We start from the raw sequence: 26,969 nt of genomic DNA, 5'->3' as shown, positions 1-26,969 counted from the left end.
ACAAGGCATTGGTAAGATCTCATCTGGAATACTATGTGTAATTCTGGTGTCTCATGTTTTAGAAAGATGGATTCAGACTGGAACAGGCACAGAGAAGGGCTACTAGGATGATCTGAGGACTGGAGAACCTACCTTATAAGAGGAGACTTAAGGAACATGGCTTGTTTAGCCTAGCCAAAAAAAGACTGAGGGGAGACATGGTTACTCTCTTTAAATATAACAAAGGGATAAATAGGAGAGAGGGAGAGGAGTTATTTAAGTTAAGCACCTAGGTTAACACAAGATCAAATGACCATCAACAAGTTTAGGCTTGAAATTAACCATTGTAACCATGAGATGAGTGATGTTCAGGAACGGCCTTCCAAGGGGAGCAGTGGGGGCAAAACACCTAACTGGCTTCAAGCTCGGTAAGTTTATGGAGGGGGTGGTATGATGTGAGACTGCCTACAATGGCATGTAGCTGATCTACGACTGCTAGCAGCAAATATCTCCAGTGGCCGGTGATGGGACACTAGATGGGGAGGGCTCTGAGTTATTGCAGTACATTTTTTCCCAGGTGTCTGGCTGGTGGGTCTTGCCAACATGCCCAGGGTCTAACTGATCACCATAACTGGGGTTGAGGAGGAATTTCCCCCAGGTTAGATTGGCAGAGACCCTGGAGCATAGGCACCAACTTTTCCCGGTGCCGGTGGGTGCTCACTCCCGGCCCCGTCTCAACTCCACCCCTGCCCTGCCCAGGGGCGGCTCTAGCTTTTTTGCTGCCCCAAGCACGGCAGGCAGGCTGCCTTCGGTGGCTTGCCTGTGGGAGGTCCCCAGTCCCACGGATTCAGCGTACCTGCCGCCAAATTGCTGCTGAATCCGTGGGACCGGCAGACCTCCTGCAGGCAAGCTGCCGAAGGCTGCCTGACTGCTGCCGTCACAGGGATCAGCAGGACGCCCCTCGCAGCTTGCCGCCCCAGGCATGCGCTTGGAGCGCTGGTGCCTGGAGCCACCACTGGCCCTGCCCCCGTTCCAACCCCTTCCCCAAAGTCCCTGCCCCTATTGGACTCCTTCCCCAAATCCCCATCCTGGCCCCGCCTCTTCCCAGAGCATGCTGCGTTCCCCCCCCCCCCCGCCCAGCACTTGCCACTGCAAAACAGCTGGGGAGAAGCAGGGATGCAGTGCGCTCAGGGGAGGAGACGGAGCAGAAGTGAGCTGGGGCGGTGGGGGGGCAGGGAGCTCAATTTTTTTCCCCGTGAGTGCTCCAGCCCCAGAGCACCCACAGAGTCGGTACCTGGAGGGGTTTTGCCTTCCTCTGCAGCATGGGGCCTGGCTCACTTGCAGGTTTAAACTAGTGTAAATCATGGATTCTCTGCAACCTGAAGTCTTTAAACCATGATTTGAGGACGTCAGTAACTCAGCCAGATGTCAGGGGTTTATTACAGGAGTGAGTGGGAGAGGTTCTGTGGCCTGCCATGTACAGGAGGTCTGTGAGGTACCATTAACACTTTTGTATAGTGCTCGACGTTTTTCAGAGGGGACAGACCCCAGAGGAATGCTTGTATAGCCTACTGCTGAGTGTGTATTGCAGCACCCCCACACCATGCCCAGTCCACAAAGGACAGGAGTCTGTTACAGCTCTAGCTAGAGAGTCTGGGCTCTTCGGCTCAAGCTGTAGCAGCTTATGCTTCCAGCTCTCATAGCCTCCAGTTCATCCACCCCAGTGGGTTGGCCAAGATAGCAGCCATTGTATTTGTTACCCGTGCACTCCCCTCTGCTTGTCTACTCTTAGCCTTAGTAGGGATTTTGCTGGTATAAAAAGTCGCACCCCTAAGGCCTGGTCTACACTGAGGGGGGGGGGGGGGATCGATCTAAGATACGCAACTTCAGCTAGAAGAATAGCGTAGCTGAAGTCGATGTACCTTCGATCGACTTAGATTGACTTACTTCGCATCCTCGCGGCGCAGGATCGACGGCTGCCGCTCTCCCGTCGACTCCGCTTCCGCCTCTTGCTCTGGTGGAGTGCCGGAGTCGACGGGGAGCGCGATCGGGGTTCGATGTATCACGTCTAGACGAGACGCGATCCATCGGTTCCCCAATAGATCAATCACTACCCGCCAATCCGGCGGGTAGTGTAGACATACTCTTTTTGACGTTGCTATACTGGCAAAAGTTTCTAGCATAGACCTGGCCTGTGTCTCGGTTCCCCACCTGTAAAATGGAGATAATTCATTTCTCCCACCCTTTTGTCTGTTTAGATGATAGTCTCTTGAGTGTAGGGTCATCTTTCTCACCATGTATTCATGCAGTGCTGAGGACAATGGGTCCCTGACCCCAGCTGGGGCCTCTAGGTGCAACCATCAGGCAAATGATAGTGAACGAGCTGCAAAACAAATTGAACCCCTTGATCAGAAATACCCCATCTTACAAAGTATGTCTGACAGGAGCAAGGAGGGAAAGATGAAGGCTGAATTCACTCTGGTAGCAGAGCTAAGGTCGTTTGGGTCTCAGAGCTATGCATTGGCCTGTTTCCATATGTTTGGGTTTCTTTTACCTAGAACCTTAACTACGCAGCCTGGGTTTCAAATGGCAGGTTTCGATAACTGAAATGTGTTTTGTCAGGTTTCTTCTCTGTTTTTTAATACTCCTCTGTTACTGATCTGCACCATCAGCCTGCACTCCTTTCTTGGGGAGTTACGTCCCTGCCTGCTGGGGTGTAGTGGAGCCAGTGAGAGGCCTTGTGGAATTTACACAGGCAGGATGCTCAGACCGGGCTAACAGCGCTACTCTTGCAGAAAGCACCGTGGGATGTTTGATGACTGCAAATGGGCAGGACTGTGGTTTTGCATTTTATCCAAATGGAGGCACCTCTCACAGCAGAGAGCCCCTTAGCAGCATGCTGAGGTGTTGGTTGTCAGGCTGGAGGGAGGTTACTAGTGGAGTTCCTCGGGGATCACCATATTTGGAATTGAGAGAGAAATTTCCCCTGTTTTTCCCTTCCTCTGCAGTGTGGGACACGGGTCACTGGCAGATTTAAACTAGTGTGAATGGTGGATTCTCTGTAACTTGAAGTTTTTGAATCATGATCTAATGATTTCAGTAACTCAGCCAAAGGTTATAGGCCTATTACAGACAGGGGTGGGTGAGGATCTGTGGCCTGCAATGCGGAAGGGGTCAGACTAGATGAACATGATGGTCCCTTCTAGTGTTAAAGTATGAGTCTTTGATTCAGTAATGACTCAGCAGCTGATATTCTTCCCTTCTGCAGAACCCTAGGTTTTTCCTAGATCTCTGTCCCATCCTGTTTAGCTAGTGAGAGCTGATGAGATCATAGTCTGCATTGCACATAACTCTTCACAAGATCCTATTTTACTTTTGCTGCCTCTCTGTCCTCACTAAATGCAGCTGGTGCTGTTACGTGTTGATGGAAGCAGATTCGGGGATCTACCATAAGCTGCCTCTTAGTAATGACCTATTAGGGAAGCCAACAATAACATAACTGTCTAGACTCTAGGCCATCTGAACCCTGCTAAATTATTCCTTTGTCTCATCTTCATTTTCTGTGTCTCTTCACAGCTGGATCATTTTGGGTGGTCTGTTGTGACCTTCAAACTCTCAATTTCTGCTGTCATTTTTCTCATGCAGAAGCTTACTTACCACATCAGAATTGAAACTTAAAATCTCCCAGTATCAGGGGGTAGCCGTGTTAGTCTGTATCCACAAAAACAAGGAGGAGTCCGGTGGCACCTTAAAGACTAACAGATTTATTTGGGCATAAGCTTTCGTGAGTAAAAAAACCCCTCACTTCTTCAGATGCATAGAGTTGATGTCTCCATGCATCTGAAGAAGTGAGGGGTTTTTTTTGGTTGTTTTTTTTACCCACGAAAGCTTATGCCCAGATAAATCTGTCAGCCTTTAAGATGCCACCGGACTCCTTGTTGTTAAAATCTCCTAGTCTCTCTATCTGTTGCACACTGTAGAACTAAAGCAGGCTTTGAAGTGTGTACCTGATGCAGGGAGATAGGCATCAAATTGCAGCATTGGCTTTAAATGGATTTCACTTTGTACATGGTCCTGCAGAGTGCTGAATATCCTAAACTCCCAGTGGTAATCAACAGAAGCTGTGGGTGCCCAGCACCTCGCAGGATTCATTTGAGATCTTGCTGATATGGATAGGGAGGCTTTCTTTAAGAATACAAAACTGCCCGCCCACCAATTGTTGTAGAAAAAGACAATAGATTTGGTAGCAAAAGGTATGTAGAAAGATGAGGCCTGATGGTCAGAGATGCTGAGCATCTGTAGCTCATATTGAGTCTGATGTAAAGTCCACTGAAGTCAGTGGGTATCTCTTCCTTCTTTCTCATTGCCTTTAATAGGCTTTTGGATCAGGCCCACTGAGTTCAGTTAGTGTTGCAGGCACTGACCACTTCTGAAAATCAGGCCCATTTCCTCTGAAATGATATCAGACCATGGCAATTTGAAATGGGAAACCCCCCCTCCTCCCTGATGTGTTTTTAAAAGTCTCCAATGTGTGTTAGTAATTCCGTAATAAAAAGAAACAGGGCAGGAGGACTGTCAAATAAATTCATCAGAAATGCTTAAAACAGGGGTTCTCAGTCTGGGGATTGGGACCCCTCAGGATTGTGAGGTAATTACATGGGGTGGGGTCGCGAGCTGTCAGCTTCCATTCCAAACCCTGCTTTGAATCCAGCATTTATAATGGTGTTAAATATATTAAAAAGTGTTTTTAATGTATAAGGGAGGGTTGCACTCAGAGGCTTGCTATGTGAAAGGGGTCACCAGTACAAAAGTTTGAAAACCACTGTCTTAAAAGGAGTTGATGATGAATGTGATATGAAAGGGGTGGGGCGGGGGGGGGGGGGAAGGAGGAGCTGGGGACAAAGGCAACAGATAAAACAGATACAAGATGAAACATACTTAGGCCCAGATCCAAAATGGTATTTAGGCTTCTAAATTCCCTTGAAATCAGTGGAAGTTAGGAGCCTAAATACCTTTGTTCTTTTCATGTGTTATCTTCTCTGGTCCCTGATCCTGTGTGAGCAGTGAGGCCTATGTTACACATGTTCTGTGGATAAGTAGTGGACTCAGCTCCTCAGGGAGTTCATCTTAGTACATTTCACCAATGCTCAATAACTGGTGCAGTGAACAAAAGGGGTTGAGCTGTAAGGGGATTGAGGGGACGGATTCCATTCACCAGCAGTGAAGGGAAAGCCAGCTTTGAGAGCATCTGGGGACCACATAGTACATCCTTTGCATTGTGTAACGTTCAGTTGTTTTGCTCTGGATCTGTGATGGAACAGGGAGGTATGTTTGCCATGAAGTCTTCACTGCCTGTTTGTAAGCCTGCAGCGTACTAGCAAAGAACTTGATCTTGCGAGTCCTCTGTGTGCATGGGCTTTCCGATGCCTCCGTTGGGTGTTCTGCCCATGGAGGGCTCACCAGCATACACCCCACAATTCGTTTTTAACTCAGCCAAGTAAAGAACAGCAAAGGATGACGCGCCTTTAGCAGCAGACTCTTGGGAGTGGCATTTGGTTTTGATTATCCAGTAGGTTCCACTCCTTGTTTGACTCTTGATCGAACTAGCTGAGCTGGCTGCTCATTTCCATGAAACAAAGTTCCCCGCCCTTCAGTCTGCTCAGGGATCCCAGGAGCTGCAATTAGGACAGGCCTGAGAGTTAGTCTGGGCAGCGTCAACCCTACACAAGAACTTTGTAAACAGGTCTGTGAAAGGGCAGTTTTGCAACCGGTGATGTAAATTCTGCATCTGTGCTGGTTGCAGCTGAAATCTTGATGCTTGGAGTGTTCGCTATTAAGCTGGGACATCTATTTATGTTTTAACCTCTGAAGCTACTCTTGATTCTGAGAAATACACAGGCTTTTCAAGGAAGTAATTTACGTCTATTTTCATCTGCAGAGTTTAGAAAGGGGTTCCTGAAATGCAAATGTTTCAGGTTTGAGTGGAGGAAGAGAACTTTTCACACTCATAACAAAAAGAAAGTCATCTTTATATGGCTTCGCTGGCTCATCTTGTAGCAATAGTGAGATTTGTATCATGCTTGTGTATCCTGCTTAATGCAGCTAATAATACTTTGCAGTTGTTTTTGGCATTTCATTTAAGAATCTCCAAGCGCTTTCCAAGATGGGTATTATTTACCCCCTTCAGTAGATGGAGACACCAAGTTTGAGAGAGTTTAAGGCCTAAATGTTTCCAGTGTCTACTAATTTTGGTGTCTCCTTTTCTAGGAGCCCAACTTGAGACAACTAGGCCCGGACTTGTTAGATTGTTTAATGCCTGCTTTGTGTGTTGATTTCAGTCAGAACTTTTGGGGGCTGGACACTTCTGAAAATCAGCTGGTTCAAGTTGGACACCCACAACTAACAGAGGCTTCTGGCATAAGTGACTTGACCAACATCACAAAGCAAGGCATTGGCAGAGTCAGCAGCAGAACCAGGATCGCCTGATTCTCACTCTAACCACTGGACAACGCTGCTGGAGGAACTTTCCATTTGAGGAATGCTCTGTTGCTGCGAGCCATTTGGGGCTCATTCGGGTAGACTAATGATTAGCTCTTGGCGTGGTTGTGCTGTAGACTCTAGGGCTGTTGGAACTTCTGCTGTCCCTGTCCTGGGGCTGCAGAAGGATACGGTTCCATGCAGAACCTGTCAGGAGATGGGGAAACTCGTGCAGAATTGCTTCTGGAGCTGTGTAGGGCTGGACTGTGAAACGGCGAGGCTGTCACCACTCACCCCTGTGGTCAGGATGGTTCAGGGCAGCACAGTGACACCTCAAGCAGGAACGGCAGAAGAAGCGACCTGCCCCCGTGCTACTCTGAATTTGGTTTTAGGTTTAATGTAAAAGGAAGTATTTTGGAGTGTGTGACCATATTGCTGCTCATTTTGGGAGAGGGGTCTGATCCAGGTGTAATGAAACCACTGACGTGATCCAATCTGGCTTGCAAATCAGCCATCAGTTTAGTGGAAAGGCAGCATAGTGAAGTCAGGTTTTTATATGTATTACTGGAAGGGGTCTCACTCTATGAGCTTTTCATGACTCCATTAGCCTGGGCAAAATCACAGCATGTGCCAAGGAAACCCTCACTTCCCCCCCAAGCTTTGCTGTTGTCACTAGGATTTTAGCCAATAAAGTGGGGAACTTCAGGGCTTTCATCTTCCCTCTTCATTATGGGTAACCATCTTCCTTCTATAACCTCATCTCATCCTCCGTGCACACAACAGCATCATCCTAAATTTCGTGTTGATGGCTCTAATTGGCTTGGTATTGCCCGTTACCCTCCAGCCAGCAGAGTGTTTGGTTTGTTTGTTTGTTTGTTTAACTCATGTCCGGATTTGCTGGCATTCCACATTAAATTCCATGGCTTGTGTCCAGAAACCTATTTGGGGTCAGGGGAAACCAGTGCAAGTGTCCACGTTTCCAGTGAACACTACGGATGTTCAGTTGTTTCTCAGCCTCTTTGCATTTTGCACGGTTGGTCAGCCCTAGCTTCCTTCAAGTTAGTTGCCTTGCGAGCTTTTTTTGGTCTACCGTCCCTGAAGACCACTGGGGTCAGTGCTGACAGTGTGCACAGCAGGAGGAGGTTTCAAATTAAAATTAAAACTCGAGGCAGGTTGTTGAGGGGCGCACTTTCAGCACTGCCTTACCAATGATGCTGAGCCTGATTATGCTGTAACCCCCCCATTTTTTTTCAAACCACTTTTGATTCTCTGAAAGTTGAAGTCTTTAAACCATCATTTGAGGACATCAGTAAATCTGCCAGAGGTTAGGAGTCTTACAGGAGTGGGTGAGTGAGGTGTACTGTGGCCAGCAGTGTGCAGGAAGTCAGACTAGATGATCATGATGGTCCTTTCTCACCTTGAAGTTTGAGTCTAAATGCTGCCTGGGATTGTGGTAGCTACTTATTTGGGAACAAAACTGAAGCACTGATCCTGATCAGGCTGCGGGAAGCAGTGGCCAGCACATCCCTCTGCCCACGCCGCTTCCTGCAGCCCCCATTGGCCTGGAATGGTGGACTGCAGCCAGTGGGAGCTGTGATCTGCCAAATCTGCAGATGCTGCAGGTAAACAAACCGTCCCGGCCCACCAGCAGATTTCCCTGATGGGAAAAGGTTGCCAATTCCTGTCCTAGCACTGGACTAGCCTTTCTCTGATTGGTTTTACACTGGTGTTATTCTATGAACTTTATTGGAGTTCTGGGTTTACACTGGTTTAACTGAAAACAAACTAGCCTTTTGTGTAGTGCATTAACTCCAGGCTAACTCTGATTTAGGAAACTGCAATTGGTTTGCGGTGGGAGAGGGAAGAAAAGAATCATTCTTTACAGAAAAACAACCACAAAATCTCTCTCAAATCCCTGCTAGTTCCATTTGTGCACAGTCCCATGCAGAAAGAGGACTGCCCAAGGATTAAAGGTTTAGATAAATTGCTGCTGTGGTTATAGCTGGAGAGATGGCTGCACGCAGGCGCGTGCACACAGTTTTTCTAAAGACTGGGTGCTTTTTGGGTGGCGATTTTTCAGATTTTAATTAGTGCTAAATATGGCCCTGATCCAGCCAAGCACTTAAGCACGTGAGTAGTCCTGTGGGGGCAGATCCTCAGCTGCTGTAAAATTATTGTAGTTCCGTTGAAGTTAAAGGTAACGGTAAGCACGTGCTTAAGAGCTTTGCCGGATTGACCCCTGAGTGTCTGGAGTAGGCACTTCCTTCTTAGAGGAACTACACCAGCCTGATCCAAAACCCATTGAACTCAAAGGAAGTCTTTCATTTGGTTGAGGCCCAGACTCCATGCAGACTCTTAAAGTGTACTCACTCCGAGTAACCCCCCTGGTCCATGGTGCACTTGGTCTGCTCCTCATCAGCTCACTGCACCACTTCCCTCTTCATCTCTGTGTTGCAAGAAGCGTTCTAGATTTTGTTCCAAAATCCACTTGTTCCTCACATGAGGAAGAGCCATAAGGAAACTGCTTGCACGTGGGAGCAGCACAGTTTTTTGCTTTTTGACTCACTGGTTGCTGTATGAGTCATTTCAGAACTTCTTTAATGTTAGGCAGTTCCTGTTTGTTGGTGTATTTTGCACTGTAGCAAGCTTCCCTAAAACAAAGCAGCCTCGTCAATGCACTTCAATCCTGATCTGCGGCACCGTCTTCCGGGCCTCTTCGGAGCAGACGCTGACACTTGGGTGGTTCTGTGATATGAACAAATGTCCTTTGGAGGTTTGGCAGAAACAGGTCTTCTCTTGGAACTGCAGATGCATGTACAGTGATATCCGCACTAGTGGAAGGTTCGTAGTGCATTCTGTGTTCTCCTAGGGTAATCACTGGTGAGGGTGTATTATAGAGTTCAACTCTGTGTCCCATCCGCGGAGGATATGTGTCGGTTACATCCCTCAGCCAGAGAGTCGTGGCTCTTTAGCTCATGTTTTTAGCTCTGGAGGATCCTGGTTCAGTCCCTGATGTGTCATCAAAAGCGCAGCCACCGTCACACTAGCAGAAATTAGACTCCACCATTCCACATTTAAGCCCCATTTGTCCGTGGTCGTGTTTATTATTATTGCCCATGGTGCACATTAGCAGGTTCGTAGTAGGGCTGGTTGAAATATGTTGAATGAAACTTCTTGTTGGGGGAGGCTTTTTTGTTTTGTTTTTAAGAAATCGGAGCATTTTTGTGAAAAACACCTTGTATTTTTTCTTCAAAATGTTCTGTTTATTTTTTTAATGAATCAGGAAAACAAGTCATTCTTTTTTTTGTTTAAAAAATTATGAACAATTCCAAGTCTTTTTCATTCTAAAAGTTTTAGAAAAGAACCATTTTTCAGTGACTCAAATTTTTATTTTGAAAAATTTCAGTTTTCTCTCACCCCCCCCTTTTTAGTAATTTCTCCGAACACCCCACTTCCCTTTTTCAGTGGCAACACAGAAAAAGGGAGTGTGAGGAGTTAAAAATGAATTTTTAATATAATATTCTGAATAAATATTTCTTTTCTAAACCTACAAATGAAAATCACAGAATTTTTCCTCCCCGTTTTTGACTGTTCTGTTGAGCAGGCATCGCCTACTGCATGTTTAGAAGAATCCCTCCAGACCCTTCCTGTTGCAGGATTGCTCATCATAAAATCCAGCCCCACGCAGTGTTGTGGAGAGGAGCCAGTGCTGTTTTTGAACTTTGGCCCCAAAGCCCACTGGATTCGATGAAAAGATTCCCAGGGTCTTAGTTGTGTTTGGACCAGCCACTATGTGGTTTCACGCTCTTTCCTCTGTGTGTCCATTTCTTGCCTCTTTCTTCTCAGCACTGCAGATAATATTTCAATATTTTCTCATAGCGTTAGGGTTCTGCATGCTGGACCATTCGCACCTTCACAGTTGGGTGGGTTTCATAGTACAGCTTCTTCCTTGGTTGCAGTGTTTGACTCTTGGTGGAGGAGTTGGGATGTTTGTTGGAGACACTTGCTTATTCTAAAGAGCTTTCCAAGAACCTACCTTCATCCAGTCTCTCTGGTTTTAATAGCTGGAATTTTGCCAGTGGAGGAACCTGTAGCTGGATTCAGACGGAGCCGCCCAGAGGATTCAGGGGGCCTGGAGTCTTTGGTGGCGGGGGGCCTCCAACACTGAATTGCCGCCGAAGACCCGCCTCCAAAGTGCCGGAAGGACCCTTGCCGCGGGTCTTCTGGGCACTTCGGCGGCGGGTCCCGGAGTGGAAGGACCCTCCACCGCCAAATTGCCGATTGACGACCTGGAGCGGAAGAAGCTCTGGGGGCCCAGGCCCCGCAAAAGTTTTCCGGGGCCCCCGGAGTGAGTGAAGGACCCCACTCCAGGGCCCCCGAAAAACTCTCATGGGGGCCCCTGTGGGGCCCAGGGCCTGGGGCAAATTGCCCCTCTTGCCCCCTTCCCCACCGGGCGGCCCTGGTTTCAGAGGATATGATAATAGGTATAGGCACTTAAAAAAGGAGCAGGGTGGTTTCAGATAAAATAGGGCTTGGATCTACCAAATTTCCCCCACTCCCCCAAATCCGCCTCTAGACAAGCAGTTTATTCCCCTGTCCCCAGTGGATTCCGTGGGCTTTCCCTTCTAGGCTCCCTGGATCGAACTCTGGTTGCCCACTGACTCTAGCTCCCCTCCAGCCACCAGTCGCGGCTCCTAAGGATTCCTGCCTTAAAGCATCTCTGAAAAGAAATGAGGACACGTGCATGTGTATGATGGGGAGTAAGAGTCTGCTCCAAACCACTGATGCTGGCAGAAAGACTCCCACTCAACTCAGTGAGTTTTGGATCAGGCTCTAAAGGCTCATATTTTGAAGCAATTTGCCCCCTGCCCAGAGTTAAGTGGGAACACCCTGTGAAAGCAGGGAAAAGGGAATCCTCTTCCATGCTGGGGAGCTAAGAGGAGAAGCCTGTGCTGTACAATACTCGGCTTGAAAAAGAGCATCTGTGCAGTGAATGCTTTGCATTTCTATCCTCAGCTAGCAGTGTGTGTACACGACGATGCTGGGGGTTACTCAGCATGCTACACTCATCCTCTTCTCTTGCAGATGAAGAGGAAGCGCTTAACTCTATTATGAAGGATCTGGCAGCACTGGGCAAATGCGGGGGACTGCTGGACAGCAACCGGAACAAAACCAGCGTTCACTCCAACAAACAGGTGAGCTAGCTCCAGAATCCCATCGGCACGGCTGGCTCAGTCTGCGGAACTCCAGAACTCTTAGAAATCTGGGCATGGCGTCAGTCACTGCATCGAGAAATGTGTTGTTCATTCAGGTGCCATAGGAGGGCATGGCTCTCTATGGACAGTTAAAGAGAAAACAGTCTCCCTGCTTCAGAATTTGTGCAGTCTGAGATAAGTACAGATGCGACACAATGCAATAACTGGCAACTCCCACCAGAACAGGAAATTAAGAGCTGTGGGCCTGATTCTCAGAGGTGCTGAGTACCTGCAACTCCACATACAGTTAATGGCAGCTGTGGGTGCTCAGCATCTCTGAAAATCAAATCACTTTACCTAGGTGCCAACAATCAACGAATGCATTAGATGTAAAACCAGTGATCTGATAACCCGGTGCATCATAAAACTGTGTGCTGTTTAAAACAGTAACTCTTCACTGAGAAGATGAGCGCAGTTGAATTCAGTCTGCAGCTCGTAAGTGGTAGGATATTCCATCTTGTTAAAATCGGGCAGGGTTATTGCAGGGTTATTGCAGGGTTATTCTGTTTCAAAAAGAAGGTAAATATGAGGCCTAATTCTGAAGCTCCCATGGACTTCAAGGGCAGGCATCTATTGATTAGTGTTCCTTAATAATAATAATATTTGTATTATTGTAGAGCGTAGGAGCTCTAGTCGTTGACCAGGGCCCTATTGTGCTAGGCACTGTGCAAATAAAGAGCAAAAAGATGGTCCCTGACCCACAAGCTTCTCTCTCATTATTTGTGTCATGATAGTGTAGAGTAAGCCAGCGCTGCACAGCCACGTGGTAGGAGTCATTCCCTGCCTCAAGGAGCCATCAGTCTAAACAGGCAGGACCGACTAAGAGTAGGAGACGGGAAAGTTATCCCCATTTTACAGAAGTGGAAACTAAGGCACAGAGATCAAGTACATTTTTTCTCCCAAGGTCTCGCACACATACTATGGCATAGCTAGAAATTGGGCCTAGATCACGTGTGTCCTAGCCAAGTGCATTCACCACAAGACCATCCTTCCATCCCTTTATTAATATTGTGTTGAATAAAACTGTTGCTTACCAGGTTACGGATGCTGTAATTCTGAAAAGGTGAACCAGTCCAGTAAACTGAGTTTAGGATGTCAGCTAGCTGTGCCATTTGTCATAGACATGTTCTACCTCAGATATTTTTTTAAGGGCTGAAATAAAAGCATGGGAGTGACAGGTATTCAGCACACTTTTAGAAGAAAAGGCCACGTCTATATGGGTCCTGAATATGGATGTAGGCATCTAAGTTTAAGCTCCTAATTCTAAAATAGATCTAATATGCTATTTGGTCTGTATGCAGAATATACAGTAGAGATTTCTCAAATTGCAGTTTGCGCAAGAGAGGAAATTTTTTTGCACTCAGTTTATATAATTGTCTAAATAACTAGAAGTAATAAGAAATGGACAGCCATGGAAGAAATACTTCAGCAAATCCACATGGTTGTCCCATTTCTTCTAGTGCTGTGGCCAGACAGTAGGTTGTAATTAATTTCATGCTGATTGAGTGGTCATCAAATAAGGAGAAAAAATAATCATTTACAATTTTTATGCATGTTTTCATGACGTTGGTACCTATACAAACATTTGTGAATGCTTTAGAGAAAAATCCTTTCCAGAAGTCCCTCTAGAGTTTGAAACAGACATACGCATGTGCATCTGCGTATATCTCTAACGTGCAGCCTGGGTGTAACAGCTGTCAAAATGAATCACTGCAGTTGTTCGGCTTGTATTGAAGAGAGTCCAAGATGTTTACAGAAGTGACCGGGAAACTCAGAGTTGGCTCCCTACAGCTGCAATAGAATCAGACGATCCAGCACAGGTCAGGATGGGTTGGAGTTGAACATTTTACGCAAGATGATGGGTGGAGAGCATAGCAAGCCATGTTGGGACGTTTTGAAGATAGCCTAGATTCAGAGGATTTTTCTTAAGTAACGAATTTCTTCTACAAAGGGAGAAAATTCTTAGCTGTCATTGAGGCTGTGGATGTGCACAGTATATACAACTGTATAGTAGTATTCGCCCAGTTGAAAGCAAGAAGAATACCAGTATTCGGTGGGTGAATACTGAAAAATGGATGTTATAAAACAGAGCAAGAATCTTGCAAGTGTGCTTGTATATATGCACACACACCCCCTACCTTAATTTACAAAGCAGTCTGTTTATATCAGGGGTGGGCAAACTTTTTGGCCCAAGGGCCACATCTGGGTATGGAAATTGCATGGCGGGCCATGAATGCCCATGAAATTGGGAGTTGGGATGTGGGAGGGGGTGAGGGCTCTGGGGTGGGGCTGAGGATGAGGGGTTGGGGGTGCAGGAGGGTGCTCTGGGCTGAGACCAAGGGGCTCAGAGGGCATGAGGGGAATCAAGGCTAGGGCAGGGGGTTGGGGTGCAGGGTCTGGGCTATGCTTACCTCAAGCAGCTCCCAGAAGCAGCAGCGTGTCCCCTCTCCCCCTTCTACGCATAGGGGCAGCCAGGAGGCTTTGCACGCTGCCCCGTCTACTGGTGCCGCCTCGGTGGTTCCTGGCCACTGGGGGCTGCAGGGGCAGCTTGCTTAGCCCCCTAGCTGCCCCTGTGCATAGGAGCCAGAGCAGGACATGCTGCTGCTTCCAGGAGCCGTATGGAGCCAAGCAAATCCCAGCCCCTGCTCTCCGGCAGGAGCTTGAGGGCTGGATTAAAACATCCGAAGGGCTGGATGTGGCCCCTGGGCGGTAGTTTGCCCACCTCTGGTTTATATTACATCATTCTCTGATATCAGGCAACTGAACTACAACCCCCACGAAGCACTATATAGCAGCACATCCAGAGAGAAATGTTTGGTTTCGAGTGTTCTTTTTTTAATCAAATTTTCCATGGAAAGTAAACATTTTTTTAAAGAATTTTATTTAGTCAGCAGCACAATTTTCCATTTTAAAAAAAGGTTGAATGAAAAAATTTCACCTTTTTCTGTATGTCTTTCACAAGGCAGGAGTGCTCGGTTTGTGGAACAAACATTACAGGAGAGGATGCTATAATATTTGTACACCCCTTACGCCCATTCCACAGGGCGCTCTCGACACCTATCGTCCCATTTCCTCTGACATCGGCTAAACTCCTTCCTTAACTGACATTAGCGAAATTCCAGAACTTGCCTAACATGACTGTTAAGATTGTGCAAAGATAGGAAGTCGCATGTGCGAGTGTGCGCCAGGGCCTTTCACAGGGAGAAATTTTCTGGAGACAAAATGTTCATAGATTGCTGGTTTTCCCATCAAACCATGTGAAAATGTGCTGGTTTTTTTTACGTTTCTGTGTGAAAATGGGTCTTGGTGCAGCACTAAATTTTGAATTTCAAATGCTGTGCTGATGAGAAGCTATAAAAGGGAATAATAATATATAGCTCTGATCCTTTCAAGCCATAGAGCTCATTCTCCCCATTTTTCAGATGAGGAAGCTGAGGCATGTGAATGCGAAGTGGCTTGCCCAAGGTCATGCATTAGCAGCAGAGCTGGGAATTGAACCCAGGTCTCTTGAGTCCTGATTCAGGGCTTTATCCACTAGGTTGTACTACCTCTTTGGTTTGTAGGAGGAGTAAGGTAAAGACATTTTGGGAGACAAAGAAACATAAGGAGACAAGAGATGGGGAACATAATATTAAAAATAATAATAAACAAGGTCTTTTGGAAAGGATATAGACCTTTCTTGCTTCTGGGTATAACCCCCAACCTCTAACAGATGGGGGATTTAGAAGAAACTTTCCCTGGGGACAGGTTTCCCTTTTAACTGTTGTTAAATGGTTTCATCCTGTGAAGGAGCTAATATTGGCCATTGCCAGGCATGATACTGGACTGGCCGGACCACTGGTCTGATCCAGGCTGGTGACTCCTGTATTCGTATAACACGGAAAGAGAGTGAGAGAGGAAACGGTAATTGAAAATAGCGTAGAGAAAGATGCACTGTGATCTGTTACAGGAACGAAAAGGGGGGGGACTGGAGTAAAGCCAGAAGGGGAAGGAAGGTTAAAACAAAGCAAGGGGGAGAGAAAATGAGTTATACATTTTTAAAAACCAATTATTTGTGGAATGCCATTGTTACAATTCAATACAAGAGATGATACACGCTTACAGTAACAATAACTTCTGCAGTAGAACCTCAGAGTTACGAACTGACCCGTCAACCCCACACCTCATTTGGAACCAGAAGTACAAAATCGGGCAGCAGCAGACCCCCCTCCCCACCCCTCAGAAAAAAGCAAATACAGTACAGTTCTGTATTAAACTTAAACTACTAAAAATATAAAGGGAAAGCAGCATTTAGTTTCACAGCTGCATTAAGTCAATGTTCAGCTATAAACTTTTGAAAGAGCAACTATAAGGTTTTGTTCAGAGTTACGAACAACCTTCATTCCTGAGGTGTTCGTAACTCGGAGGTTCTATTGTACATCTTGCATAGTGCTTTTCAACAGTAGGTATCAAAGCATGTTACAAAGGAGGTTGGGCTGTTCTCCCCATTTTACAGATGGGGAAACTGAGGCATATGGAAAAGAAGCGACTTGCGCCCAAGTTCACCTCAGAATCCAGTGGCAAAGGTGGGAATAGAACCCAGGCCTCCTGGGTCCCAGTCTAGTGCTGTAGCCACGAGCGGTCACTGACCCATACACGTCACGTTGCGTCTTCCTTTAGACGGCAAAGCTCTGGGAGAGGTATGGATGCATGACAATCTTGCACCATGACCTAGTGGGTGTAGTCTATGGGGGAGGAGGTGTTGGGTACAATTCTCCAAGCCTAGATCTTAGTGCTTTGTGCTGTATAATTCTAAAATATCAGGATAGTACAGAGAGGCTAACCCCTTATCTGCCTTTCTCCAAGCAGGCCACTTCCAATAGACTCATCTCACCATGGGCTTCTGAGCTAACCACACATCGTGCCTTCCCATGTGCAGGGAAAGGGCTGAGATGAACATGGAGAGAGGAAAAAACTAAATTGTTGAACAACCTGGCAACTAGACATGCGGGGGATCCATGCAGATAATTCCTAATGCCAAGGATTAGTCATGTCCTATTGTGGTTTAGGGACATGGTCCAGATGTCTGGATTATAACATTTTGTAGCTAAAAACAGGGGTAAGTGTAGAACAAATCCAAGCAAAGTGTAAGTGAATGAGTTAGTTGGGGAGCCCCCTTGTCTGTGTTGGAAGATGGAGGTCAGTTTGTTTGGGGTTCGCGGTTTAGAAGTGAATCCATTGCTTCTCGGATTTACAAACTTTAACTAGAACTGGACCAGTTGAATGCAGCATTGCCCCGTGAATTCCTGAACTAGTGAATGGAAAAAGAGGAAAACAATATACTCTGGCCCCCTACCATGCAGTACATGAAGGCGCCACCCACCAACTAATAGAGAAACCACCACAAGGGAAAAGGGACAGAAATCAGACTGGAACTTTGGGCAGCGCAATATCAGAGCTTTTAGAGAGAGTTTTTCGTCTGGACATTTCAAGCGCTTTACAAACATGGGTCAGGATCATTATCACCATTTGACAGGAGGGGAAACTGAGGCAGGGTAACCTGTCCTAGGTCAGACAGCAGGGCAGTGGCACAGCTGGGAATCGAATGCTGGTCTCCGAGGCCAGGACAACAGTGTACAGCAGCGGTAAGCAACCTATGGCACGGGTGCCGAAGGCGGCACTCAAGCTGATTTTCAGTGGCACTCACGCTGCCCGGGTCCTGGCCACCAGTCCGGGGGGCTCTGCATTTTAATTTAATTTTAAATGAAGCTTCTTAAACATTTTAAAAGCCTTGTTTACTTTACATACAACAATAGTTTAGTTATATATTATAGACATAAAAAGAGACCTTCCAGAAACGTTAAAATGTATGACTGGCACACAAAACCTTAAATTAGAGTGAATAAATTAAGCCTCAGCACAGCACTGCTGAAAGGTTGCCGACCCCTGGTGTACAGTAAGGGGAAGAGAATTCCAGAGTTCTGGAGCTTTAACTGCGATGGTCCTGCCTGAATGGTCCTGCCTGTGAGGGTCCTGTCTGAAATTTTAACACCAAAGAGTCGGCAGCTCCATACTCATCAATCTCGTTTGCCACAGTGGGATGGGAAGCAAGAGGCATTCGCTCCTGTGGCCTAAATTACTGAAGGCTTTAGGCCAAGATTGTCAAGGGACTCATGATTTTGGGTGCGCAACTGTTGATGCCTTCAAAGGGTCCAGATGTTCAGAGGCTGGGACTCCCTGTAAGGTGCACTCCACATCAGTGGTCACTTCTATGAATAGTGGCTTTAAAAAATAACAGTACATATAGGATCAGATGAAACACCCTACTTCCGAAAAGTGCCAAACTTTGTGGAGATGGTGGCTGGCTTGAAATCTGAACCAAAGGGTGGTTCAGAATTTTGCAAATGGCACTTTTAGAACAGATTGGTCCAACACCTTTGAACATGCCTAAATTTGTGGGGGAGGGGGCAACTGGAAGATTTGCAAAATGGAGCCCCGGTTGGCTGAACCAAACCCTCACATCTGAACATGCTTGAACTTCAGGGTGTTTGAAACTCACCCCAGATCTACCTTAAGTGCGATAGGTTTCCATTACTGGAGTATCTGAGCACCTCACAATCTTTAGTGGGTTTATCCCCAACACCCTGGGAGACAGGGAAGTGCTATTATCCCTATTTTACAGACGGAGAATTGAGTCAGACAGGCTAAGGATGGGATTCACTTAGGCATCTTAGTCCCATTGAAATCAAGGGGCTTTAGGTGCCTAAATACCTTTGTGAATCCCACCCTCAGTGATTTGCCCCAGGTCTAGTGGAAGTCTGTGCTGAAGCATGGAATTGAATCTAGGTCTGACTCCTGGGCCAGTACCTTAACACGGGACCATTCTTCCTCTGAGCTTTTGGGTCTTGGACCCATCTCTGACTTAGAGTAAGACTTTGAATCACGCTCACTGCGCTGTTTGCTTAATGCGTCTCAGTGCAGTTTCTGTACCTGCCCATAGTAAACTGCACTGAGCTGCTGTAGAGGAATGCATTAGTCTGCAGTTTAATGCAACGACCAGACCTTTCCACTCTTCATTAGACATTGCACCTCCCAGCTTCCCCTCCACTTTCAACATGCGCCCCAACCCGATTTGTCTCCCAGCTCTGAGTGAGACCTCTCTAAATGGGAGCTGAGAGTGCTCATTGTAGCCCAGCAGGATCTAGTCTTTCTAAGCCGTTTCCATTTCCAGGCTTAACTGTGTGGTGTGGTGTGAGTATGTGTTTTTATTACGAAAGCAGTCTGCTCTTTAGGGAACTCTGCGTAAGATCATGATTCACCTCCTTTGGAAGCACTTTTTCCATTTTCCAACATTTCTCCTAATCTAAAACAGTGAGCGTGGCTGCTTTTCCCAGTTTCCCAGTGAAAAGCACGGTGGAGGGAAGCAGAGCAGAGTTTGGCTAACCTCACAGGGTGTGTGTTCTTTAGCTGGACAAGTTCTAGTTAGAAGCAGTTGATCCATTTACTTCTCACTGGCCTGCAGGAGCTGGAGTGGAGGAGACTTCACAGTTCTTGCTGATCCTTTCCTTTCCGACCTGCTAGGGGCTGCAGCTAGATTTGCTTCAACATTTTTTTCTCAGAAACCAAGAGGTTTCAGGCTTCTCTTTAATTAGCATTTTTAAGGAAGAGGCCAAAATAACCTTGGAAAGTTGGTGACACACTTGTGGTTGCCACGGTGGCTTCATTTTATTTTTCCTTTTAAGGCATTCGGAAAGGTAGCAATTGAAATATCAGAAGGCATTTGTTACCTAGGCTATGGGGAAACACCAATAGCAATACCTTGAAGGAGAATGGTCAGAAATCAAGAAAAGTTGGTGGTATCTCCTGTCACTTTTATTTACGTGTTTATTATTAATAATAATTGTATATTACAATAGAGCCTAGAGGCTCCATCCAAGATCAGGGCCCCATTATGTTAGCTGCTGTACAAATACTTAGAGCTTGTCTATACCAGGGTAAAAGGTGTATTTTAAAACTCTAGTGTAGACTTGGCAAATTGGATTTTATGTCCAAGGTGACCAGTGACACACCAGATGAAGGAGGGTTGAGTGGCTCGGGTGCTTAGGACACGGGAGACCTAGATTCAAGTCTTTGCTCTGCCATAGATTTTCCTGTGTGACGTCAGGCAACTTATGCCTACACTGCCATCAGGGGTGTGGCTGCAGCTCCCGTTGACATACCTGAGCTGACTTTGATCTAGCTAGCGTGAGTGCCAGTAGTTGTAGCAGCAGCAAAGGCTAGCCTCGTGAATACAGCCCTGCCCAGGACTCTTAAGCAGCTGCCACAGCTACGCTGTTTGTGTTACTTGAGGTAGCTTTGATCTAGTTACACGCTGCCTGACTGCAGCATGGACCTGCCCAATGTCTCTTCAAGCCTCTGTCCTCTTTCTGTAAAATGGGGATAATAGCACTGCCCTACCTCACAGGCTAAATCCCTTGTGAAGTGCACAGACGCTGCAATATAAACACCTTATACAGATGGGGCTTTAGGACTATAACTGGAGCTGTACTTTTTTTTTATACATAGGCTTGTATTGATCGTTATTATAAACAGCTAAAGTAAGTGTCAGCTGTCCTATTGACCTGCGCTGACTGAATGAGTTCGTAGGTGTCACGCCAGAAGCCGGATCTTGAGGAAAGGGGAAAGCCTTGTGATGCAAAGGACAGCTTGTCACTTATCGGATTAGCGGGGTCAACCAGTGTTGTCAGTTGCTTGTGTGTATGTGTCCTTCCCGTGTGCTTTCCCAGCTGTGTGCAAATAGCTGATTCAACAGACCTTGATAGGACTACCCAGTGTGGTTAAGTGCTGGAGGCTGGAATGGCGTTGCCTCCGTAGCGCCGTTTAGGCTGCTCAGTGCTTTTGTTCTTGGAGCTTCATTGTTACTAGTAGATAATGCAGAAGACTTCAGTGTTACTCCTGAAGAAAGACCACAGGCACTTGGCCAGGCTTATTGCCACCTAGACATAGTCTCAGCTCCCTGGCGCCATAGTGACAGGTCCACTGACACGAGTTCCTAGTAGCAAGGAATGGCTCAGTCGGCTGCAGGAGTTTGTGCCATGCCTCTAGGCCATGCAAAGAATTAAGGTAAAGAACCCGGACATTTATAGGCTAAGACAAACAACTAAAATACCCAACCAATGCACCACCTTACGATGTATTTCATGACTTCTATTCATTACTTCCCCTTGTTCCTAATATCTTGGACCAAACATCCCTATTCATTATATTGTCAAACCATCTTATCTTGTACTCGACTGGGATGTAGCTGTACTTGCTGAAATATATTTACAGAAATATCTAGTTCCTAGTCCACTAGCAACAACTTTGCCAAGTTCATGTACCGGAGCATGAACTTGTAAGCATCTGCTTTAATACATGGCCTGACTTTGGTTCACAGCCTCTGGTTCAGGCCTCGGATCCTGCACCAAACTCTCTGTATTTGGTGTATGTTTGTCGTGGGTGTCTCTGAAAATGTTTGTGTTACAGGAAGACCTGGGGCATATGAGAATGATTTTAATCTAAGCCCTGTAAAGATCAACTACCTGCTACATCAATAGGCAGCTTAGAGTGAGAGAGAAAAGAGAGGACCATGGACTGGGAGTCAAGAGACCTGCATTCTGTGCCACTGACCTGCTGTATGATCTTAGGCCAGTCATTTTGTCATCTCTGTGCCTTAGTTTCCCCATCTTTAAAATTGAGATAATTGTACCGGCTGAAAAACCGGAGTATTTTTGTAAATAACTGAGAGGTATTTTGTTCAAAATCAGTTTTTTTGATTGAACAAAATTTTTGTCCACGTTGTAAAGTGATTTGAACTCTATGGGTGAAGCACTCGAGCTAAATAAATGGCCACCCCTTGTTTCACTAAATGTATCACTTGCTTTTCTGCCACCTCTCTACCTTTTCTCCTGCACTGCCCAATACCTCCCGTTGAAAGGAAGAAAGTAAATTAATATGGAATACCTGACACACGTGAAGCCCAGTTCATCAGGAAATCTCCAAGTGCTTTCCAAAAGGGGCTGTTGTTACCCTCTCTGGGCCTCACTTGTAAAAGGGGGTTAAGTGATATGGCCAGGATTATGCAGCATCCCATGGCACAGGTGATTGCTGTTGTGTAGCTTCCTAAGAGAGTGGAAGGCTTCTTGCATGGCCCCTCAGCCACGTGCAAGAGTCTCTCATGATCTGCCCCTTAATATTTGCAGTGTGCTTTGAGATCCTTGTATGAATGGTGCTGTAATTGCTCGTGTCTTGGTCTTGTGGTTGGGGCCCTGAACTAGGACTTGTGAGATTTGGGTTTAGTGCTTGGCTGTGCCACAGCCTTCTCTGTCATTTCTGATGCTTTTCCTTCCAGTACTGACTGGAGCAAATGGACTTACTAGGAGAAGAGGCCTTCTTGGGAAAATCACTCAGGACCAGATTTCCAAGTTTGCAGCACCCACAACTGGGGCTTGATTTTCAGAGGTGCTCAGCACCCAGCATTGTCTTGGGACATCTGTGCCAAAATTTTCAAGAGCTGATCATGCAGTGTGCTGAGCAGTTGTGAAAATCTGGCCTTCAGTCTCTTTGTACCTCCGCTCCTACCTGCACAAAGAGGATAACAACAGCACTTCCTTTGTCTCTTTTGTCTAGTTACACTAAAAGCTCTTTAAGGGAGGGACCGTCTTTTGCTGTGTGTGGATACAGCACCTCGCTTGGGGCTTTGATCTTCATTGGGACCTCTAAGCAGAACCAAAATTCGAAAGGTTAATAATAATAATGTACTGCCAAAGTAGAAAGCATTGTGAATTAAATATATTATTAGCTACAGATTGAATAAAGTGAGGGAAAGATTCAAAACAAGAATGTAACCACCTGATTAGTTTCCTGTTTTTCTCCCCCCCAAATGTGTATATTTTAAAAACCTCATTTTATGTTTTAGTGTTTTTTTTAATATACATGTACATTCAAAGTGTTTTTCTCCAATGTACCCTGCTTGTTTGTTTCTCTCCTCACAAGTGGAGCACAATTATGTGGGGCAGCTGGTGTATTTTTGTTGGCCGCTGTCCGTGGAAGATCTGCCTTGTTGTTGTTGTTAATGTAGAAGAAAAGGATGCAGCAGGGTTCTTTTTTTCTCTCTCTGGAGTTTTTACAAGTGTGTTTGACATTTTCCAGCACCGAGCTGTTTTTAACTTTTTTGTCTGAGAAACTGTTTGCTCAGCATAAATCTGCAGAGCGTTTAAGCGTGTATTTACTAAGTTGGGGCAAAAGTTGCATGGGGGCTTTCCTCCCTGCATTTCCTGCTAGTGGGGTGAATCTCAAAAGAATCTGGCACTGATTTGCCTCTCATTTATACAGTGTAAATATCCACTGTTTTCCAGGAAGTGAATCCTGGTGTCGGTGACTCAGCCAGGCCCTGCATTTGGATTCATGTCACATGAGCATCCAAAAGTTTCGATTAGGAATGGCACTGACCCCCCCCCCCATTTCTCCTCGGCCAAATGCCCCCCAAGCAGCAGAGGACTGCATAACCCAAGCCCAGATCCATGCCCATATTTTGCAGCTGGCTGCTACCTCTAGGAAGGTTCTAAACCGGAATCCTTGGACCTGAAACAGTCTCCCCTCCTCCCCCTGAATTTTGGGATGTTTGAAATGCAGTTCAGTACTTCACCACTTAGACCTATCTCTAATGTGGATGCTGATGCAAAGCTTTCCAGATGGGCTGCAGTCTAATGTAAGCACCTGAATAGCACAGACCTGGAATTCTCATGGGAACACACTTCCTGATGCATTTCTGATGCTTTTCCTTCCAGTACTGACTGGAGCAAATGGACTTACTAGGAGAAGAGGCCTTCTTGGGATATTTTTAGCACTTAAGGGTCAAAACTGGAAATAAAAATACACCTCTACCCTGATATAACGCTGTCCTCGGGAGCCAAAAAATCTTACCGCGTTATAGGTGAAACCGCGTTCTATCCGAATTCGTGTTGTATTGGTTCGCATTATATTGGGGTAGAGGTGTACCCTCTTCTCCTGAAGCTCCAAAAATTGGTGGCTGGTGGTCTTTATTATTCTAAACTGGCTCACTTCTCCCTATGCTGTGTGTTAGCTCGTCAGACATGGCTTTTAGGGGCCAGTCCTCAGATCTGCAATATCCCTGGACTTCAGTGTGTGTTGCATTACTTGGGACCTTTGAGGATCTGGCCTTTTAAAAATAATCCTAATGAGCAGCTAGCTCCTGGTTCCCCATTCGAGACACAGCCGTTTTAGCTCTGCCTTCCTTTTTGAAGGGTGAGAGTATGGAAACTGTGCCTTCATGCTCTGGAAATGCAGGGTTAGCGATAAGAAACACGCTCAGGAAGTGTTGTCACCCACCCATTCAGGAGTTATCCTTTTCAGATGCAGGGAGTATACGACTTCTTCTTCATCAGTGCTACGCCCACAAAGGGAGGTGGGGAATACATTGGTTGCTAATGGAAAGAAAATAACTAGTTTAGTGTGTACGGGGAGTGGGGGAGGGGAGGATAGGACTAAAATGCCTCTTGTTAATTGATTTCCCCCCCTTGAACCCAAGTGGTTCCAAGTGCAGCAGGGTGGGGTAGCGGGATGGCCGTATGCTTCGTGCACTGCACTGGAACTGCAGAGATCTGGGGCAGTGGAAGGTCCCTAAAAATGGGGGGGTCACTGGCACCTGAACCGTGGTCCCCACCTCCTTGCACCGCCCCGTCCCCCTGCTCTCATGCCCCCTCTTCCGCTGAGCCCCACCCCCGCTCGCTCCTCCCTGTCCCTTCCCTCCTGTCGCTCGCCCTTATGGCTGTTAAAAAGTGATGGGGCCCTCCCCCCCCCGCCGCCTGTTTTGGTGCCCCTGATCTGGGGTGAGTTGCTTGCTGTGCAATAGACTCCCTGTGCAGTCTTGGGCACAGCACTTACTCTCTCTGTGCACTGGGGCTGAGACAGAGGGGTCTGAGTCTAGTGATTGGAGCAGGAGTCAGAGTTGGAAGTCGGGCCATGGATCAGAGCTAGTCAGGTCTAGGATTGAGGTTAGAGCCGAAGTCAGAGAGTCGTGCCACGGGTTGGAACCAGATTCAGAGACCAGAGGCAAGGCTCAGGAACCAGGAGCAGGTCGTGAAAACAGTGTCCAGGGCTTTGTCTACACGACACAGCTTTTAGTGCCAGGGCTGTGTTGCCACTGCCAATGAGCGGGGTTAGCTTCTCCTGCCGACAACGTGCTGTTCACGCTGGCACTTGACTCGGCAAAGCGTCTGTATTTCAGGGGGTGGGTGTAAAACACTTCTGAAAGACACAAGTTTGGTCGTTGAATTGCCAGTGTAGACATAGCTCAGGAGTCAAGCAAGTGGGCAGGGCCCAACATAGCAGGTAGAGCCCAGTTGTGCTGACAACTTCCTGTGCCCCTCTTTGGGTTTAAATAGGAAGCCCTGACCAATCGGAGTTCACATACTACTCCCACCAGGGCCAGGGAAGCATGGCCTAGTGTAACTTCAGGTTGCATGGTTTCTCCTGCTCAGTTGGCTAGTAATGAGCTACAGGGTAGGAGCAGGGCAGCAACTGCTGACTAGGAAATCTGCAGACCCACTTGCAAGAACTACGTGAGTGGGACAGGTTACCTTGCTTCCCCAGCAGCGGAGTGAGGAGAATACTCCCTTTCCTCCACCCTTTGTCTGTCTTGCTTGTGAGCTATTTAGGGTGGGGACTGCCTGTGACTCCTACTGTAATGGGTCCTTGATCTCAGCTGGGCCTTCTAGTTGGAAGACAAAGTTACTTCTGTGTGTGTATGTACAGTGCCTAGTGCAATGGGATTGCAGTTTTGATTGGATTCTGTAAGTTATACCATAATTAATAAAAGCTAACACCATGAGCTAGAGCTGGGTGGATGTTACAAGCTCAGTTCCAAAATAGTATTGGATCCAGTATGGTTTATTTCCTTACCTTCGTTGCTATGCACTATGAACAGCTGCTAAGCTTTACCCTGCAGGTGGCTTCATTTCAGTTGATGAAAGGCTCTGAGAACTTCTGCTGAGAGAGACATTATGGGTAAAACTTTCCAAAGCACTTGAATGATTTGGGAGCTGAAGTCCCATTTACTTTCAATCAGACCTAAGTGCTTAAGTCACTTTTGAAAATGGGATTTCATCACCAAAGTCATTTAAGCGCTTTTGCAAATTTCATCCTACATAAATGTAAGTTGTCGATAAACTTAGTTTATCAGTGATGTAGCTTTAAAGGGTGAGTAGTTAGCGGTCAGTGGAGGTACCATTTATTTATGCTGAAGTTTATTTTTATCACATTATGGGCCAAGTACAGTTCTCGGGTAGTTGAGCACAGAGCTCCTGTTGATACGCTTGGCTTCTGTTGAGTTTACAGTCAGAAGGCATTGTGGCCCTAAATGGACCTGATTTAAAGACCACTGAAGTTAGTGGAAGCCTTTCCAATGACTCCAGTGGGCTTTGAATCAGATCCATTTCAATTAGACTCACGGGATCTTGGGAGCTAACTGATTTCCTCTCTTTCAGCAGCGGAATGCCAGGATCAAGTTTGAATATGATGGAGAGAAAAGGTGCGTTCCTGACCCGTTTCCGCATTTCCCTTGGTGCAGGGGGGCAAAGGGCCCATGCTCGCCCTCACCTGCGATTATAACTCCCATTGTAAGCAATGAGAGCTTGGCATGGGAGAGGCCTGTGAATTCAGCCATAAGTATTTCCTGGGACTAGTGAACAGGCAGATTAGTTCCCAACTGTGGTTCATTAAATGCCACTCACCAGTAGCTTTATTCTCAAACCCTGGTGAATTTAGCTGGACTTCAGGCCTCCCACATGGGTGTATTCTTTGATTAGTAGCCTGTGGCACTTACTTGAGATAACCAGATTCTGGGCACGGGTCCCATAATAACAGAGCTGTGATTTGAAAGCTGCCTGCCCTCCCTGCTTGACGTTTATGTGGAAGGCTCTCAGCTTGTTGGCGGGTCCAGTGGCAGAGCAGGACACTTTGGAGAGTCAGGATCTCTTGGGCTAAGATGCGTGATAACTAGTGCACTATGAATAGGGCTCCGTGTCTGTTGTGGAAGTCATGGAATCCATGACTTTCTGCAACTTCAGTGACTTCTGCAGTGGCCGGTGTGGCTGACCCCAGGGCTGCCCAAGCAGATAGCCCCGGGGACAGCCACCCCAGCCATTGCAGGAGCAGCCAGCCGCTCAGACGGACACCGGCTGCTGCTCAGGTGGTGTAGCTGGCTCTGTGGATTGCCCG

General features: G+C 46.7%; 1 protein-coding gene across 3 annotated transcripts in view; it reads left to right on the top strand.

Annotated features, from left to right (window-relative positions):
* The window catches only part of LOC120398118 (mitogen-activated protein kinase kinase kinase 3-like), a 113,389-nt gene that overhangs the window by 41,296 nt on the left and 45,124 nt on the right, over positions 1–26,969 (top strand). The window contains exons 3-4 of one of the 3 annotated variants that reach the window (XM_039525168.1): positions 11,542–11,651; positions 26,240–26,280. In XM_039525168.1, coding sequence (XP_039381102.1) covers positions 11,542–11,651; positions 26,240–26,280 — 151 coding nt within the window. Of the gene's footprint in view, positions 1–11,541; positions 11,652–26,236; positions 26,281–26,969 lie in introns of all 3 variants that reach the window. The other 2 variants (XM_039525167.1, XM_039525169.1) reach the window with 2 other exon arrangements.

This window comes from Mauremys reevesii, linkage group 2 (assembly GCF_016161935.1).
Source record: "Mauremys reevesii isolate NIE-2019 linkage group 2, ASM1616193v1, whole genome shotgun sequence".
NCBI lineage: Eukaryota > Metazoa > Chordata > Testudines > Geoemydidae > Mauremys > Mauremys reevesii.
The sequence above is the reverse complement of the archived record's forward strand: the minus strand, read 5'-3'. Positions and strand labels throughout refer to the sequence as shown.